Source organism: Glycine max, chromosome 7 (genome assembly GCF_000004515.6).
Source record: "Glycine max cultivar Williams 82 chromosome 7, Glycine_max_v4.0, whole genome shotgun sequence".
Classification (NCBI taxonomy): Eukaryota; Viridiplantae; Streptophyta; class Magnoliopsida; order Fabales; family Fabaceae; genus Glycine; species Glycine max.
In genome coordinates this window covers 1,835,286-1,851,437 of record NC_038243.2, presented here as the reverse complement: position 1 = coordinate 1,851,437, position 16,152 = coordinate 1,835,286, and the positions used below count along the sequence as shown (strand labels likewise).

Below are 16,152 nucleotides of genomic sequence, written 5' to 3'. Positions count from 1 at the left end.
AATATGATATTTTGATATTGCTAAGTCTCTTGACTTTGTTAAACCTTTATTATATTATAAAAATGTTTTAGTTTTAAATATCATAAGAGAATTTAGATAAGTGATAAACTTCGCATTTGGAATTTAATATTAAAAGAATTAAACAAAAATCAGTCATGAATTTAATATTATTAGATTGTACAAATTTCTTTTGTCGAAAAATTAAAGCTACATGTCTAATTTCAATTTCATTTTTTGACTTTCTTTTATATTTTATATTTATTAATTAACCAAGAGAAAATCATTCCTTTAAATTCACACAAATTCAAGATTCAATATTGATATCAACTTCCAATAAAAAAAAGTTTTGTCTAGGAATATAATCTATTTTTCTTAGAAATATTTATTTAAATTTTGAAATCTCCTACTAACAAAAAATTAACAAAACTAACAACTAATATTTATGGATAATTTTTTTTGTTAGATCGAGGTAATTCTTGAATGACTTGGTAATGTTTTTGCTACAAAAAGAAGTTACGATGATAAGACGTGCTTAAGTTTTTGTGCTCTTATTATGAGAAGTGATTTTTATTAAATTCGTGAGTGGTCTGGGTGCTTCACACGCTATGAGCAAACCCAATAGAAAAAGTGAGAAATAAAAAAAAAGATCAACATTAAATTGCATTGAAAATTCGCCGAGTCAATACTTGTTCTGAAATATTGTACCGTTATAGAAGGGCTCAATAATTTATCCTCATTTGTGAAAGTTGTATACCTTAAAAAATCCTAAGTTTAACTTTTGAGAGAGACAAATTACTTCATCTCTCTAATCTTTTGACTTTAATCGATATTGATTTGAGAGTCAAAATCTTTACATAGACACCTTTTTTATACGAAGCAAAGAAGAATATCCAACTGAATGTTTTGGAATCTATAGTTAAAAGTCAAATTCCTCTAAGATCTTAAGGTATGTGATTACTCTCTCCCCTTGAGCTTGTGCTTAATAATACTCTTCTATTATTGTTATAAAATTCTGATTCTCGGTTTCCATCCTTTTGTTATGGTATTGAAATCCCTTAGTTTCAAAACATCTTTGTCTATATTTTTGTTTTAAAATCTGGTCAAAAGCACCTTTTTTTTTAATATAGTTTTTTGCTTAACAGAAGGCTTTGTTTTTAGTTGATCAATGTTGTCAATGTATTATTGTGAAATTTCTAGTCTCAAAATTAAATTCTTTTATACATCCATGTTTTTTTTTTAATTCATCAATTGACGATTGTGAAATCCCTAATTTTAAACATATATTTATCTTGTTCAATTCTTAATTTCAAATAATTTTCTTTTAAACCATTTTTATTTTCAAATCTCAAAAATAGTTCCCTCACATAAGAAATGAGGAAGGGATATAAAGGTAATTGCAGCAATCATAGTACTGAAACTCAAAAAATAAGCGCCAATGAATTGATTCTCATTGCGGGTTTCAGTGAAAATGCCGAATCCGGATGAGAGTGAGAGGAATGCAGCAGCAAGGAAGCTTGGACGTGTGGGGGAGAAGCTCCTCAAGAACTCTTCTGTTCATAAACTTCTGCCACTGCTTCAACTATTGTATTTTAGTGACTCTTATGAATTTTGGTACAAACTTTAACAACATTGTTACAACACAACATGCCTTCCAAGCTTATGGTATTTTTGGTTTTCTAACTTTTTGAAATTGGAGCTGCTACTATCAACCCTGGGACAAGAGCTAACCGAGCCAATTCAAGAATCACTTGTATCTTCAAAGAAGGCTTTGATTTCCATTAAACTTTTGAGGCTCACAGATGAGGATGTTAAGATTTCAGTTACATCTTGCCTCATTGAGATTACAAGAATCACTGATGTCCCTTATGATGATGGACAAATGAAGGTACGGTATTAATTTTACTTTGATGTATTTGTATTTTTTTTATTAAATTATTCAAGTATACTGTATAGTGTATACTATAAATATGATGTTAATGCTTTTTTTTTTCTTCTGTAACCATTATTTTTCTTGTTCAAATTACGATACTATAGCATTTCATTTTATGGTTAACAGGAAATCTTCAAGCTTATAGTGGCATCTTTCGAGAAATTTTCTCACATATCTGGTCATGAAAAAGCACTTGACATACCTGGCTATTGAAATGTTTAAGCATTTTCTGATATTTATAAGGTTAGAGCCTTGACGTCTTTAATTCGTTTCTTCCTGTTCCAAACTTTTATATGTTTCTTTTATTCCAATTACTTTCCTTGAACTTGTGTTGAATAATATACTTTTATGTTATTGTTGTAAAATTTTGATTCTCAATAGTTTTTCTCTTTTTACTATAGTTTTGAAATCCCTAGTTTCAAAATATTTCTTTCATATTTTTTACTTTCATTTTTGGTTTTGAGATCTTCAAATGTCAAAGTTATTTTATTCTCGGTCTCAAAATTGAGATTCATGTATTGCTATAAAATCTCTAATCTCAAAATTAGGTCCATCTATACATCAATTAGTTATTGATGAATATTGAATCCCTAACATTGTAAACTCTTCTATATTGAAAAATATTCATAAGTTGATAATGAGATAGTTATTTATCTTTGTGAATTTGATAATGGAGTGGTCAACTTACATTATTTTCTAATTACTTTTCATCTTATAACATTTCCATAAATCTACATAAAGATATACATGCATATGAAAAACAGAGGAAATATAGCATAAAAGATTACATTAAGAAGTTGCTCTGCTTATGAACTAAAGAACACTTGAGAAACATCCACCCTACATGTCCAAGTTGCTTTATTGTGTTTCTCTCTGATAAATCTTCAGACTCATTAGTAGACACTTTTTTCTGCCTCAAGGTTTGTACATTCACACTCTAAACTATTTTATAGCCCTAATCTAATGTAGTCGTTGTGAACAATTATTATATCTTGTTGCTTGTGTATTTATTTTTAATTGAACACTTAGCATTGCATGACTCTTATGTGTTACTTACACATTAGCGTCTATTAGTCTATTATGTGAACAACTACAATTTCCATTTAGGTGTGTAATATAATTTTTTCTTAAATATTTTTTTCTTCTAAAATTTGATTATAAGAATTGTAAGTTTAATTTTCATGGACTTTTCTTATGAATATTTTAACATTGTTAATCAATTGGAAATTACTCTTAGTATGGTTTAATGAAAGTGATTGGATTTTAACTTATGGTATTTTTTATAGTAAAAAATATGAAATTTTATAATTTTGAGTGAAAGATATAGATACACAAGACAAATCCTCTTGTAAGAATTCAAGTTGTTATATAGTACGTTTGAATTAGATTTATGGTGAAAAATAATTAATTAAACTTTCATGGTAAAAACAAAATAATAATTTTATCGAGTAAAATTGATTTATGTATGTTATTCAAACACCTTAGTAATCTATTGAACAGAGTAGAGTAGAATGAATAGTATTTTTTATAACAAAAAATATGAAGATGTTTAATTTTGGGTGAAGGATAGAAATATACAATACAAATCCTCTTGCACACCTCAATAACAATTCAAATTTAAAAAATTGACGTACTAGATACTCTACTCAGCGGTATGCAAGTGTGTGTTAGTGACACATAAGCTCTGTAATTCAAAAAAATATTATACGAGCAAGTGGTATAATGGTAATTGCAGCAAGAATATTACCGAAGCTCAGCTCATCAGCACTGTCCTGGACGCTCAAAAACAGGCATTAAAGCGCCAATGAGGAAGAAAAGAAATGACCCGTTTAAAGCTTTTTCCTTTTTTCTTTTTAAGGTAATCAAAATCAAATAAAAGGAAAAAAAACAACAAAAAGTAATCCCAGTAAAGTGTTGATTTTCAACCCAGAAACAAACTGAATGATGTATGAAATTAATAAATCATTGACTGAAAGTGATGATTTTTGTGTGTGCCTGCTTGCATGTCCATCACTTGGCCTTAAGCCCTTGAATTTGGGTCCGCTGAGTTGTTTGCAGCTAGAGTGAGTCTTAGGGCTATAAAAAACGGTTTTTTAGAGTGCGAATGTGCAGAGCTTGAGGCACAAAATGGCTTCTGCTAATGATTTGACAGAGACAGAGAGGAGCACAGCAAAGAGCCTTAGACATGTGGGGAGAAAGCTCCTCAAGTGCTCTTCGGTTCACAAGCTTCTGCAACTCCTTGATGTAATTTCTAATCTTGTGTTACCTCTGTTTTTCAGATGCATGTATATCTCTCTGCTGGTTTTTTGTGTCATGAATTCTGCTGTGTCTTCTGAAATTGATCGTGAATTTCCATCAGTTGGACGATCATTTGTTTAAGAGATTTGTTGCTGTCTGTAATTTCTTATATTCGGTGTAGATACATGTTTTCTTCACAACCATTCTGTGATACAGTTGTTTATCTTCATGTTTGGTATTTCTGAACTCAAATGGATTGGGACGCCCAAATTTTGGATTTTTACCAAAGAGAATGTGTAAAAAAAATGTCTTTCATTTTTTCTGAAGCCTTCAAGTTTTCATTTTTCCTGAATTTTGTAAGTTTGAGTCTCTTTGGGTCCCTGTGGCTCTATTCACTTATCTAATGGGGCGTTTGTCTGAAAATCCCTTTTCCTATTTCCGAATCATTGGTTGAATAGAGTGACTGTCAGGTCCATCTTTATAAGCCCATTTGGATTTGGAAGTCCAAATCCTCCTTGAAGATCAAGTTTTTAATTTGAACTGTGGTGCTTGATAGAATTAATAGTTAATGCTAGTGACATTTTGTTACTGGGGCGGTTCCCATGTTCCCTGGGAAGGGGGATGTTAGGAAAAAGATGCTCTGCCATGGAAACTTGCCATAGGGGTAGTTGTCATTCTAGAAGTAGTTATTGTGGTGGTTATTGTAGTGGTTATTGTAGCGGTTATCGTAGTGGGAGTGCGGTTATTATAGTGGGAGTGCGGTTATTATACATATTTGATAGGCCTTTAAATATCAAGAGGCACTAAATAAAACGTAGAACATTTAGGCATAAGTTTGTTATTTCCTTTCTTCCTCTTGGAGACTACCCTTAGTCTCGAACTTAAGGGAACCACCGCTAACAATTGGTCCGACCTGCCACTCTTCAATGGCGGACACCGAACTTTCCACCGCCTGTGTGGATCGTCTTGAGGCCGCCATGGCCAAACTTGCTGCAATCCAAACTTCCACTACTGCAGCCCAAACTTCCATTGCTTCCAAACTTGATGACATTCTCCGGATACTGAATACCATGGTACCCAGACAACCCTCTCCATCTTCTGCCTTTGAGAAGTCACCATCTATGTCGCCTTTGCTTCCCAAGGTAACCAACCCATCTTCTTCCTCTGCTAAACCACCACCAACAGCAAAAACCATACTGCCTCCACCAACAGTAGAAACCACGTTGCCTCCCCTTCCCATGGCAACTTCCCACCTTCCCGTTAACAAGCACCACACACTCTCCTCCGACCCCCTCCCAACCGCCAGTAACCGGTCCCACACAAAGCCATCCAGTCGCAGCATCCTTCTCTTCGACATTCGCTTCTCCCTTTCTATTGTGTGTGCTGCCACGGTCAGGGACACAAATCTCAACCACCCCTTCCTCCTCATCCTCTTCACCATTCTCGTCGCTGCCAAAGGGCTCTGTCTCCGCAATCATCTTCAGGCACTAATTCTTACACCCATTTTCATTTGAGATCCAGGTTCTGTTTTCTGCACCCAACACCTTGAGGACAAGGTGTTTTTGATGGGCTAGGGAATGTTAGGAAAAAGATGCTCTGCCATGAAAACTTGCCATAGGGGTAGTTGTCATTCTAGAAGTAGTTATTGTCGTGGTTATTGTAGTGGTTATCGTAGTGGGAGTGCGGTTATTATAGTGGGATTGCGGTTATTATACATATTTGATAGGCCTTTAAATATCAAGAGGCACAGAATAAAACGTAGAATATTTAGGCTTAAGTTTGTTATTTCCTTTCTTCCTCTTGGAGACTACCCTTAGTCTCGAACTTAAGGGAACCACCGCTAACAGGGGAGGAGTTACTTTCCCTTGACAGCTACAAATCTGGGAGGCCATGCTAGAGTGCTACTCAAGAACAGCTTAGTAGTTTTGACCTATGGAGTTTGAGGCTCTCTATCTCCTTGATGTTATAACTTAGGCCCCTTTTGTATTTCTTGTTTGGTTGTGACAATTAGTCAAATGAATTTACTACTTTGTTGAATTTGATCGTGAGTTATATTATATGGCTTGTTAATTAGATGCAAACAAATATTTTTTTGTTTATTGGGGATGAATGTATGATTTACCTTCCATTATTGTTTGCTTTGATATTTGACATGTGCTCACAAATTGTGCAATAAAATATGGATATTCAGAAAGGGTTTTGTTTATTCCATCACCTGAGTTGAAAAGATCAAGTGGAATATCAGGTTTAACTCTTCTTTAGTAAAAAAATAAATTGGGAGTTTTCCTCATGTATTTCAGTGCTGCTTATGAATTCTGGGCAAAGTTTAACAACATTGTTACAACAGGCCTTCCAAGCTTGTTGAACTTTGACTTTTTATTTTTGGTTTTCTAACTTTTAGAAATTGGAGCTGCTATTATCATCCCTGGATCAAGAACCAACTAAGCCAATTCAAGAATCACTTGTACCTGCAATGAAGGCATTGATTTCCGATGAACTTTTGAGGCACACAGATGGGGATGTTAAGATTTCAGTTACATCTTGCATCAATGAGATTACAAGAATCACTGCACCAGATGTCCCTTATGATGATGAACAAATGAAGGTACTAATTTTAATTTGATGTACTTGTATTTTTTTATATTAAATTATCCAAGTATACTGTAAAATGTATACCATAAATGATGTTAATGCTTTTTTATAACTATGGTTTTTCTTGTTCAAATTATAATATAGCATTTCATTTCGTTTCATGGTGAGCAGGAAATATTCAAGCTCACAGTGGCATCTTTTGAGAAATTGTCTCACATATCTGGCCGTGGCTATGAAAAAGCACTTACCATACTCGATAATGCCAATAAAGTCAGATTATGCTTGGTCATGCTGGACCTTGAGTGTAATGACCTGGTTATTGAAATGTTTCAGCATTTCTTGAGATATATAAGGTTAGAGCCTTAACAATGTCTCTCTTATCTGTTTCTTCCTGTTTCAAACTTTTATATGTTTCTTTATTTTCAATTACTTATTTAACAAAGGAACATAACTCTATTTCTTCCTGCACCCAACTTTTAAGTTTCTTCTTTATTTCTTCTAAGTGGATATTTGAGATCTGTTGAAATAGTTGACATTTAAACAGTTCTGCATTTTTGTTGAAGCATGTTGTAGTTGATCACAAGACTAGAGGATCATATTTAAATTTCGGTCATGTGTAAGTTTATCTGCATGCTGTCCTGATTGAAATTCTTGAAAACATTTGTTAGACACCCTCCCATTGCTAAGGTGTATGTTAGGAAGATAGGGAAGGGCAGCAGGACATTGGGTTTCACCTGGGCATTGAGGAAAATAGTAGAGATAACCATCAGCGATATTTAAAATGCAATGAATAGAATCAGTTGTAAATTTGAAATGAAAGCAATGAGAGGAAGGGAGGAGGGATAGAGGGGGTGAGCAAGTTACAAGTGTGAGGAGCAAGGGGACGAAGCAGATCCAGGATCCTGAAGTGTCTGCATTGTCTGTGTTAGAATTGAAACCATTTATTAGCTTCCACCTAACAGGTTAAGTGGCTGTAAGGTGAAGGCTCACAGATGATTTTATATCTAACAGTCTCTATCTGTTTGGGTGAGCTTTTGTATCAGTTCTTGTACCAGAGGGATACTAATATCACTTTAGTATCAGTAGAAACAGAAGAAATTTGAGTGAATACTTTCAGTAAAACATGGCTCTATTTTACAGTTCTCCTATCAATTTACTTGAGATGCTTCTGAAGATGAAGCAATTTTCTTGTGAATTCTTTGTGTTGTACGTATTCAAGAATGAAGCAGTGTAGCCAAGGAAATTAAGGTCTCCTTTGCATTTTCCTTTTGCAAATGACTAGTCATAGATGAAACATTGGGTAGTTGTTTTACATTAATAAATGCTGATGAAAATGCAGATTGCTTGCTACTAAAACAAAAGTTGATTGCCTTTTCCTTTTTTTTCCCCACCTTTAAGTTTTCATTCACTTCTAGAATTATTAATTACTTAAAGTATTTGCTCAATTTAAAGGTCAGACCATCCCTGTAATGCAATTCATTCAATGGAACCAATAATGACCCTGATTTTGCAAGAAATTGAACAAATTTCCCCAGCTCTTCTTAGACCTCTGTTGGATAGCGTAGGGAATGAAAATCAGGTAACATGCTTTGCATGATGTTGATCTCTTATCTTTTTGTTTCTTTGATTTATTTGCTTATTTGTTATTTCATGTCCTTTTATGTAATTTACAATCTAGTTTGATTTATTTTCCCAGATTATTTCACCTATGTCTTGGTCATTGGGGGAGAAAGTAATTAGCAACTGTGCTGTTAATCTCAAGCCTTATCTCATGAAGGCGGTGGAGTCCTCAGGCAGAGCTCTAAATGAGTATGCACAGATACTAACTGATATTTGCCAGAACCAATCTGAATCCCCTCAGTGTGATGATTCAAATGGTTCTAAGAAGACAGTGGTGAGTTTTACTTGCAACACTCTATCAGATAAACTGTTATAGCTAATATGTGATATTCTTGCTTAGTATTAATTTTGCTGCATATTGGAAACCATGGAAGAATTTAGCTGAATTCTGCAAGTTCTCTAGAACCTTGAATGTTGCAGTTGTTTCTTTAGTATGTTAAATGTTTTCTAAAAATGTTTCAAATCATAAGCAGACTGGTTCTCCTTCTTGAAATATGCCCAAAAAGCATAGGCATACTAAAAACTCGAGTAGGAAATGAACAGCTGTCAACCATGTCACCTGTGTTCCATTCAAGGAGGAAGCTCTGATCAAATTCCAGCAGAGAAAAATAACCACTCTAGCTGATTGCTAATAAACCAGTAATTTACCATCAAAATATTCTTGCTCACTCAAGCTGTTCCCATATGTAATAACACTCTAGTTCTGTTACAAGGGGTTGGGGGATATGGATGGTGCCTATCACTATTACATTGAAATCTTCATATTTTTTTATTGTTATTTGCAACAAATTGTCACTTGATTTTAGTCTTTGAGCTAAGTTAAGATTGGTGGTGTTGCAATGCTTCAGGTTCAGGAAGCTGAGAACAAGCTTGATGTTCCTAAAGATGCAGAGGAACAATCATGTGATGTAAATTATCTTTTTCCCTTCTCAATGAGTTATTTGATTATAGGTGGTTCCTTTCACTATTACATTGATATCTTAATATTTTTTGTTGTTATTTGCAACAAGTTGTTACTTGATTTCAGTCTTTGAGCTAGATTGAAGTTAGGATTTGTTGTGTTGCAATGCTTCAGGTTCAGGAAGCTCAGAACAAGCTTGATGTTTCTAAAGAGGCAGAGGAACAACCGTGTGATGTAAATTATCTTCTACCCTTCTCAATGAGTTATTTGATTATGGATGGTTCCTTTACTATTACATTATCTTCATATTTTTTTAATTGTTATTTGCTACAAGTTGTTACATGATTGTAGTCTTTGAGCTAGATTGAAGTTAGGATTGGTTGTGTTACAATGCTTCAGGTTCAGGAAGCTGAGAACAAGCTTGATGCTCCTAAAGATGCAAAGGAACAACCATGTGATGTAAATTATATTCTGCCCTTCTCAATGAGTTATTTGATTATGGATGGTTCCTTTCACTATTACATTGATATCTTGATATTTTTTTTGTTTTTATTTGCAACAAGTTTTTACTTGATTTTAGTCTTTGAGCTAGATTAAGTTAGGATTGGTTGTGTTGCATTGCTTCAGGTTCAGGAAGCTGAGAACAAACTTAATGTTCCTAAAGATGCAGAGGAACAACCAGTTGATGTAAATTATTTTCTGTCCTTCTCAATGAGTTATTTGATTATTAAATTTTCCTTTAAATACAATTACAACGCTTGCTTAGTTAAAAGCAACTGTCAATATAGATGCAGTATTAAACTTTTAACTTAATCAGGAAACCAAGGGGCATGAACTGGATATTACTGGTGAGAGAGATGTCCAAATTTTGGATGATACAAAGTCAAACATAAGAAGTGGTACTTCTGCCATGGATGGTGAATCGATAAACATATCTGGTTCAAAAAGGAGACCACATTCTGCAATAACTAAGAACTCCAAAAGAGGAAGTGCAAAAGCCAATTTGGAAACTGACAATTTAGAGTCTGTTCAGGAACCAAAATCAGAAATGCAGTTGAATACTGTGCCAAGGAAGAGGGGCCGTAAGCCTAATTCTTTACTGAATGCAGAGGAAGGCTATGATCACTCATGGATTTATCAAGAAAGAAAACCTGGGAAATCAGCTCTATCCAGGAAGGCTTGCAATTGCAGTTCTCCATATCCATCTTCTGAAAAACCTACTTCCAGAAAGGATAAGTTGCATCGGAAGCCTAAAACTGTAAGTGAAACTCTAGTTTCTATGTTGAAAAGTGAGAACATAGCAAAACCTGCCCAATCCAGAAGGACTCAAAATATTGGCAGTGATTTTCCAGCTAATGATACAAGTGAACCTAAACATAAAACTGATGAGAATACGGATGCTGCTCCTGTAAATAATAACATTCCTGATGGACGTCATATCAAATGCGGTCAGCCAAGGAAAATAAATAACACTGGGAATCAAGATGTTCATTCCAATTCTCTGTCAATATTAAAGGAAGACAACTTGAATTCTCTTCTTGAGAAGACTTCTCTGGATTCCCCAGCAGTTAGGTTGGAAAAGGAATCTGAAGTAAGGAAGGATTCTGAAATAAAACCCATTAGGAAAATCAAATTTTCTGTAAGGGTTGATGGGAAACTTGTGGCTCCAGAATCAGTTGCTAAGAGGGAACCTAGCGCTTCTTGTGGATATGAGGGGAAACACAAGTCATTTGTGAATATTGAGCTAGAAAATATAGAAGAGAGCAGATCCTCAGCTCAAACAGATGTTAAGAAAAGGAGGAGGCTTAATGCTACTCCTAATAAGGGTGTCAACAAATCATCAGCTGTGAAGGTATAGCAAGTACCTTTTTACAATCCTCCAGAACAACACGATATATTAGTAAAACCTCACATGTTTTGTCTTTTGGGGCTGATGTCTCCACTTTTTAGGAGCTGATTGTAGAATCTGCAAGTAAAACGTTAGGTGGTGTCAAGGAAACCCCACAAGCAAGTTTGAGGAGGAGACACATTACTGCGAATGTAGAGGTATGCATTTGAAATTCATCGGAGTTATTGAAATTTTAGTTTTTTCCAATAAAACCCCCCATGAAATTTCATTGATTTACACTGGAAGGTCCTTAATGTGTGATACTCTCTAAGATTATGTACTAATTATGCAAACAAGATGATATGCCTTGGAAAGTCTAATGGCAGTATAGTGTTCCTATTGCTGCTTTTGACTTCTTAATTAAAGATTTATATCTGATCATCTCTCATTGACCAATGCCTATTCTAAAAATTGTACTCTGTTCTCCTCACTACTACATAGCAATAGTGGCATAAACTCTAACTAATAATATTTGACATAATATTTCAAGCTTTTGACAACGGTTTGAATTAGATTATTGTTCTCAATGTTGTGTGTATACCGGAAATTTCCTCTTCTATTAATTTTTCCTCCTAATTTATACCCTATTAACTTTTTTCTCTCTCAATAAATTGCTGTTTGCTGTACATTTTTTCTTCAGGCATCTGAATCTTGTGATGATGGTAGCTCATTGGTTTGTAGAAGGATCAAGGTCTGGTGGCCAAAGGATAAGATGTAAGTATCTCAGTAGCTTATTTTGTAACCTATTTCTATCTCTGTATTCCTCTATTTCCAATTTCTAAGCAAGTATACTGTAGCCTTAGCTACATTAGACCCTATGATGTGCAGGGATAAAGGAGAATAAAAAAAAACACAAGTGGGCTTTTCTTCCTCTTGAACGCTTTTGTGAAATATTTTTGCTAAACCATCTTGGTTCTAACATTTAGGTTCATGCTTATGAACTATGGGTTTAGGACAATACTTATATTTAGAGGGAACTTTGTTATAAGTCATAGTTGTGTTCGGAAGCATAGACACATAAAAATGGAGGATGAAGGTTTACCATGAGCCACCTTTTTATGATGTGAACTTCCTCTGTCAATACTTAATAGAGTTGGCATGTGCAATACTTTTATATTTTGGTGGAGATTGTTTAAAAAAGTTAATTGTAAAGGATTCTTTTTGAATTTTTATATTTCGAAATAACCATCCATGTCTTGCAAACTCATTCAGTAGGTTTATAAGATAATTGCATGTGCTTTTGAAAATAGAGTGGAGGCACTTATGATCATCTACCATCTCTTTTCTCTTGGTTTGCCTATTGGATTGTGTTAGAACATTTGAATTAAGAATCATGCTATGTGATTTAAATAAAGAATTCAAAGAAGGTTGTTTTTTAACTTTAGCTTTAGAGCTAAATGCTATGCTGTGGAAGTTTTTTCTTTTAAAGATATCGGTAGGTTGTTATTTAACATCTTCCCGAAACCTACTAAATGTTTATCTTGTTTCGTAATTTTAGTTTAAGTGTGTGTGTGCTGTTGTTGCTTGCTTTATTTTATCCAGTAATTCCGTGTGTGATTCTTTACTTCAGGTTTTATGAAGGTGTTATTGATTCTTATGATCCTATCAAAGGAAAGCACAAGGTGAGATGCCTGTTACTGATCTTTTTTTATTTTTTGTTGAGGCTTTTCAGCTCTAGTATTCGTTCATGCATCTTTGCATATTTAGGCTTTATATGTTGCTACTTATTTGGAATGCATTATGTATGCTATTCTATAAATCAAAACCATGTAACATGCTGATTCAAGATATTCTAGTCCTTGTGTTGCAAACAGTAGCATTGACTCTGATAATATCTTGGTGGCATATGACCTTTTAAACCATTCTTTTTTTCAATATTACTAATCCTGTGGTAAGTTTTATCTTTCTTTTTTGGGCTTTGTAACTACAAAGTACAATTTAGTTTAAGGCTTTAACTATTGAAAAGCATGGATTTTTATTTATTCATGTGCCTGGTTTCTCCTCATGAAAGTAGGTAACAATATTTTCTGTTTTCATTACTTGTTTTTACTATTAATTACAAAGTGTTACTTTGTTTTTACTTTATTTTCTGTTTTCAAAGATTTGTTTAGGAAATAAAAATCATAGACATTTTGCCAAACCAAATAGGTCCTAATATTTCTTTCTGATGGTTTCCCAACTTTAGCACTCATTTTCTAAGGTATATGAAAACAGTAAGAGCTAGAATTTAAAACTTCTGGCTACTGAACTGTAAGACTTACTGCCTTACCTGAGAGTTGAAAGGAAAATGTTATTACTCTTATATTCTCATTTTTTCACTCTTCTTGTGCACAATTATTTAAAACAAAATTATTCGTGTGAGTTAGACTTACACTTAACTTTAAAAGTATAAACCATTGAATAAGTTTATAATTATATTTGTTAATATTTTGGATTGCTTTTCAATAGATTTTGTATGCCGATGGTGATGTTGAAGTGTTGAACCTCAAAAGACAGCGTTGGGAACCAGTTACTGTTGATGTTTTGTTACATGAGGTGACCATAAAGCTTTGATGCTTATTTAATTACCGCGTGTTTGTGTGTTGCTGATGATTTTTCATAGATGAGGTGAGTATCATGTTTTGATGCTTATTTAATGATTGTATGTACATGTGTCACATGTATGTGCTGCTGTTTCCGTTTCATTAGATGAGGTGAATATAAAGCTTAGATGCTAATTTAATCATTGTATGTTCTTAAGTGAGTGCATGTGTGTGTAGTATGATATTGTATTATAAATTTAATTCATGCATGCCTGATATTCTGCTATCAGGAAGGACTTGCACATCAGAGGCATGCACAAGCATCAGACATGTAAGTATAATCTGGTCTTGAAGGACATAAATGCTTAATATTTTCTAATTTGATAATTTTTTAAAATGGAATAAATAATATAATAGATTAGCATAGCAGTCTTTTGCTTATTTTTTTATAAACATCGCATGACTCTCTTAATTTAAAATTAAAAATTTTCGTTCCTTTCCCTTTCCCTCCAAAATCTCAAATTCAAACATACCCTAAGACATCTCATAAGAGTAAAGGATCTCTCTTGTTTTGTCTAAATATTTATACCTTCATTAATCAATAATGCTACTGATAGATGCCATTACTCCTACATAATAATAAGTTTACTGTTGTGCTTTTTATTGGCCCAAATAACTGGTCATTAGTAAGTGTAATCTTAACATGTGGGTCTACTCAGTATGACTCTTTTATGTAAGTACCTCTATTATGTATTTTAGATGCATTGAAATTTTGTTATTAATAAAGCACTGTTTTCATTACTTGTTATGTTTCAACTTGTCATTTTTTCTTTTCCGAATCCAGTTTCAATTGAAAGAACCTCAAACTAGAAGGTTTTTTCTCTTATATGTTATTTTAAATCCCTCGAACTATATCATATCTATAGTATAGCAGACATAATTATCTTCGATTTCATACCAATAACAGGCCTTTTATCTAATAATATGATTGTTGAGTTGGTGTCCTCAACTAAGTTCTATACAGTTTTTTTGCTATTAATCCTTATCTGATATATTAAGCTTATACTGTCAAGTTATTCATAATGTACAGAGCAGAAAATGGCAAGGAAAAATCCGCATTGGAGTCAGCCAAGGGTGCAAATATAAATTCTCAGTCCAGGTTAGTCTCCATGCTAGGCAAGATATTTAGGTAAAGCAGGTGTGTTATTTGGATCCTTATTGGAATTTTTTAATGGATCAGTAGGGGAAGAGCTTCAGCTTCTGCAGGCATCTTCAAATCTGTGAAATCTGCGGATACTTCTGCTGTTGATTTGGCTGATGATTCACCTATCATTTTTAGCAGAAAAGACTCTAGGACACCTAAAACCAAAAGAAGAAGGGTGTAAATGAAGAAGGGCATGAAAAAGGTTACCAGCTACGGGCCTCAATGCAGTGAAGCTGTGCAGTGTTTACTAGTTAGTCTTGTTTTGTTTCATAGTTAGTGTCAAGAACCCTGCAAACTGGTTAGTCTCTAGCATGGTTTGATATATTATGGTGTCTAAGACTATTTTCTTCAGAAGGGTTTTTTCACACCCTTTTCAAAACTTGGTTCCATATAGGTAAATTAAGTCATCTATTTGTGTTAGAATAGAAGGGTTTGTTCATTCTTGTTGATTGGCAAGGTTAGTATTCTTGAATAACAGAGGAAATGATTTGTCACCTTTGATTCCGCATGGATAAGGGACTGGCTTCATAGGGTGAATTTCTTCAGGTCTCTCAAAAGTACTTAACATTTATGGTCCCTTTGATGCCTTAGAAAATGAAAAGGACTGACTTCATCTTTGATTTTAAAAATGGGCTTGAGAAACATAACACACGAGAACAACACAAAAGTCTAAATTTTTGTGAAAGACGAGAACATATAATGTACCCTCACACTATTAAACCTCTCCCATGTCAAAATTATAACCTCACTGGTTGACAATATTGTTCTTGTCATCACTATCGGTGGTCGGCATATTATATAATTTTTTGTATTATTATGTTTAATATTTTTGCATATCAAACATCATCATAGAGATACAAAACTAAAAAGTTGTGATGTGATTTAAATGGTATTACTTTATTGTATTTGAATTGTCCTTGAGTATGTACCAAACACACTACACACCTTTTAACATTTTGCTAATTTTGACGCGTCAAAAATTTATGTTGTGATTGTGCTAATAGCAAGTTTTTGTAAAAAAAAAAAAAGTGTTTTTTCAAAGACGAGGTGTTTAATAAAAAAAATATTTATAACCAGTGTTCAATTCAAATTAAATTCTGTTATTTTAAGTTCTAATAAAATTTTATTATTTTTAAAATATTATTGCTATACTTTACTATTATGTTCTAATTTAAATTAAACTAAATATTATTTTTGTATTTGATTAATTGAAATAATATAATAAAATAATTTAATATTTATTATTAAACAATTATA

General features: G+C 33.4%; 2 protein-coding genes across 4 annotated transcripts; both read left to right on the top strand.

Moving 5' to 3' along the window:
- Nucleotides 1-1,468: 1,468 nt before the first annotated feature.
- LOC106799206 (sister chromatid cohesion protein PDS5-like) lies at nucleotides 1,469-2,143 on the top strand. Its single transcript, XM_014777376.1, has 3 exons — nucleotides 1,469-1,552; nucleotides 1,697-1,885; nucleotides 2,057-2,143. Exons 1-3 carry the CDS (start codon nucleotides 1,469-1,471, stop codon nucleotides 2,141-2,143), a joined length of 360 nt encoding a protein of 119 aa, XP_014632862.1.
- Nucleotides 2,144-3,734: 1,591 nt separating this feature from the next.
- LOC100812058 (uncharacterized) lies at nucleotides 3,735-15,524 on the top strand. Of its 3 annotated transcripts, none has more exons than XR_415033.4 (17): nucleotides 3,735-4,174; nucleotides 6,570-6,773; nucleotides 6,932-7,113; nucleotides 8,213-8,339; nucleotides 8,457-8,654; nucleotides 9,229-9,288; nucleotides 9,456-9,515; nucleotides 9,681-9,740; nucleotides 9,909-9,968; nucleotides 10,099-11,133; nucleotides 11,232-11,327; nucleotides 11,810-11,883; nucleotides 12,740-12,791; nucleotides 13,618-13,776; nucleotides 13,982-14,022; nucleotides 14,782-14,850; nucleotides 14,932-14,959. XR_415033.4 is itself a non-coding variant. In XM_006583030.4 (17 exons), exons 1-17 carry the CDS (start codon nucleotides 4,058-4,060, stop codon nucleotides 15,074-15,076), a joined length of 2,664 nt encoding a protein of 887 aa, XP_006583093.1. In that variant the 5' UTR covers nucleotides 3,735-4,057; the 3' UTR covers nucleotides 15,077-15,524. The 3 variants fall into 3 exon arrangements, 2 of the variants coding, with proteins under 2 accessions (XP_006583093.1, XP_003529772.2); XM_006583030.4 differs by having other exon boundaries at nucleotides 13,618-13,704; nucleotides 14,935-15,524; XM_003529724.5 differs by having other exon boundaries at nucleotides 3,736-4,174; nucleotides 13,618-13,704; nucleotides 14,932-15,524.
- Nucleotides 15,525-16,152: the final 628 nt, after the last annotated feature.

What these genes read in the sequence shown, in the direction of transcription:
- LOC106799206 (XM_014777376.1), top strand. Translation starts at nt 1,469, where the DNA reads ATGCCGAATCCGGATGAGAGTGAGAGGAATGCAGCAGCAAGGAAGCTT. An exon ending in AGCTCCTCAAGAACTCTTCT is followed by an intron (nt 1,553 to 1,696) that starts GTTCATAAACTT and finishes TTGAAATTGGAG; the next exon opens with CTGCTACTATCAACCCTGGG. An exon ending in ATGATGATGGACAAATGAAG is followed by an intron (nt 1,886 to 2,056) that starts GTACGGTATTAA and finishes TATGGTTAACAG; the next exon opens with GAAATCTTCAAGCTTATAGT.
- LOC100812058 (XM_003529724.5), top strand. Translation starts at nt 4,058, where the DNA reads ATGGCTTCTGCTAATGATTTGACAGAGACAGAGAGGAGCACAGCAAAG. An exon ending in ATGATGATGAACAAATGAAG is followed by an intron (nt 6,774 to 6,931) that starts GTACTAATTTTA and finishes CATGGTGAGCAG; the next exon opens with GAAATATTCAAGCTCACAGT. An exon ending in TTGATGTTTTGTTACATGAG is followed by an intron (nt 13,705 to 13,981) that starts GTGACCATAAAG and finishes TTCTGCTATCAG; the next exon opens with GAAGGACTTGCACATCAGAG.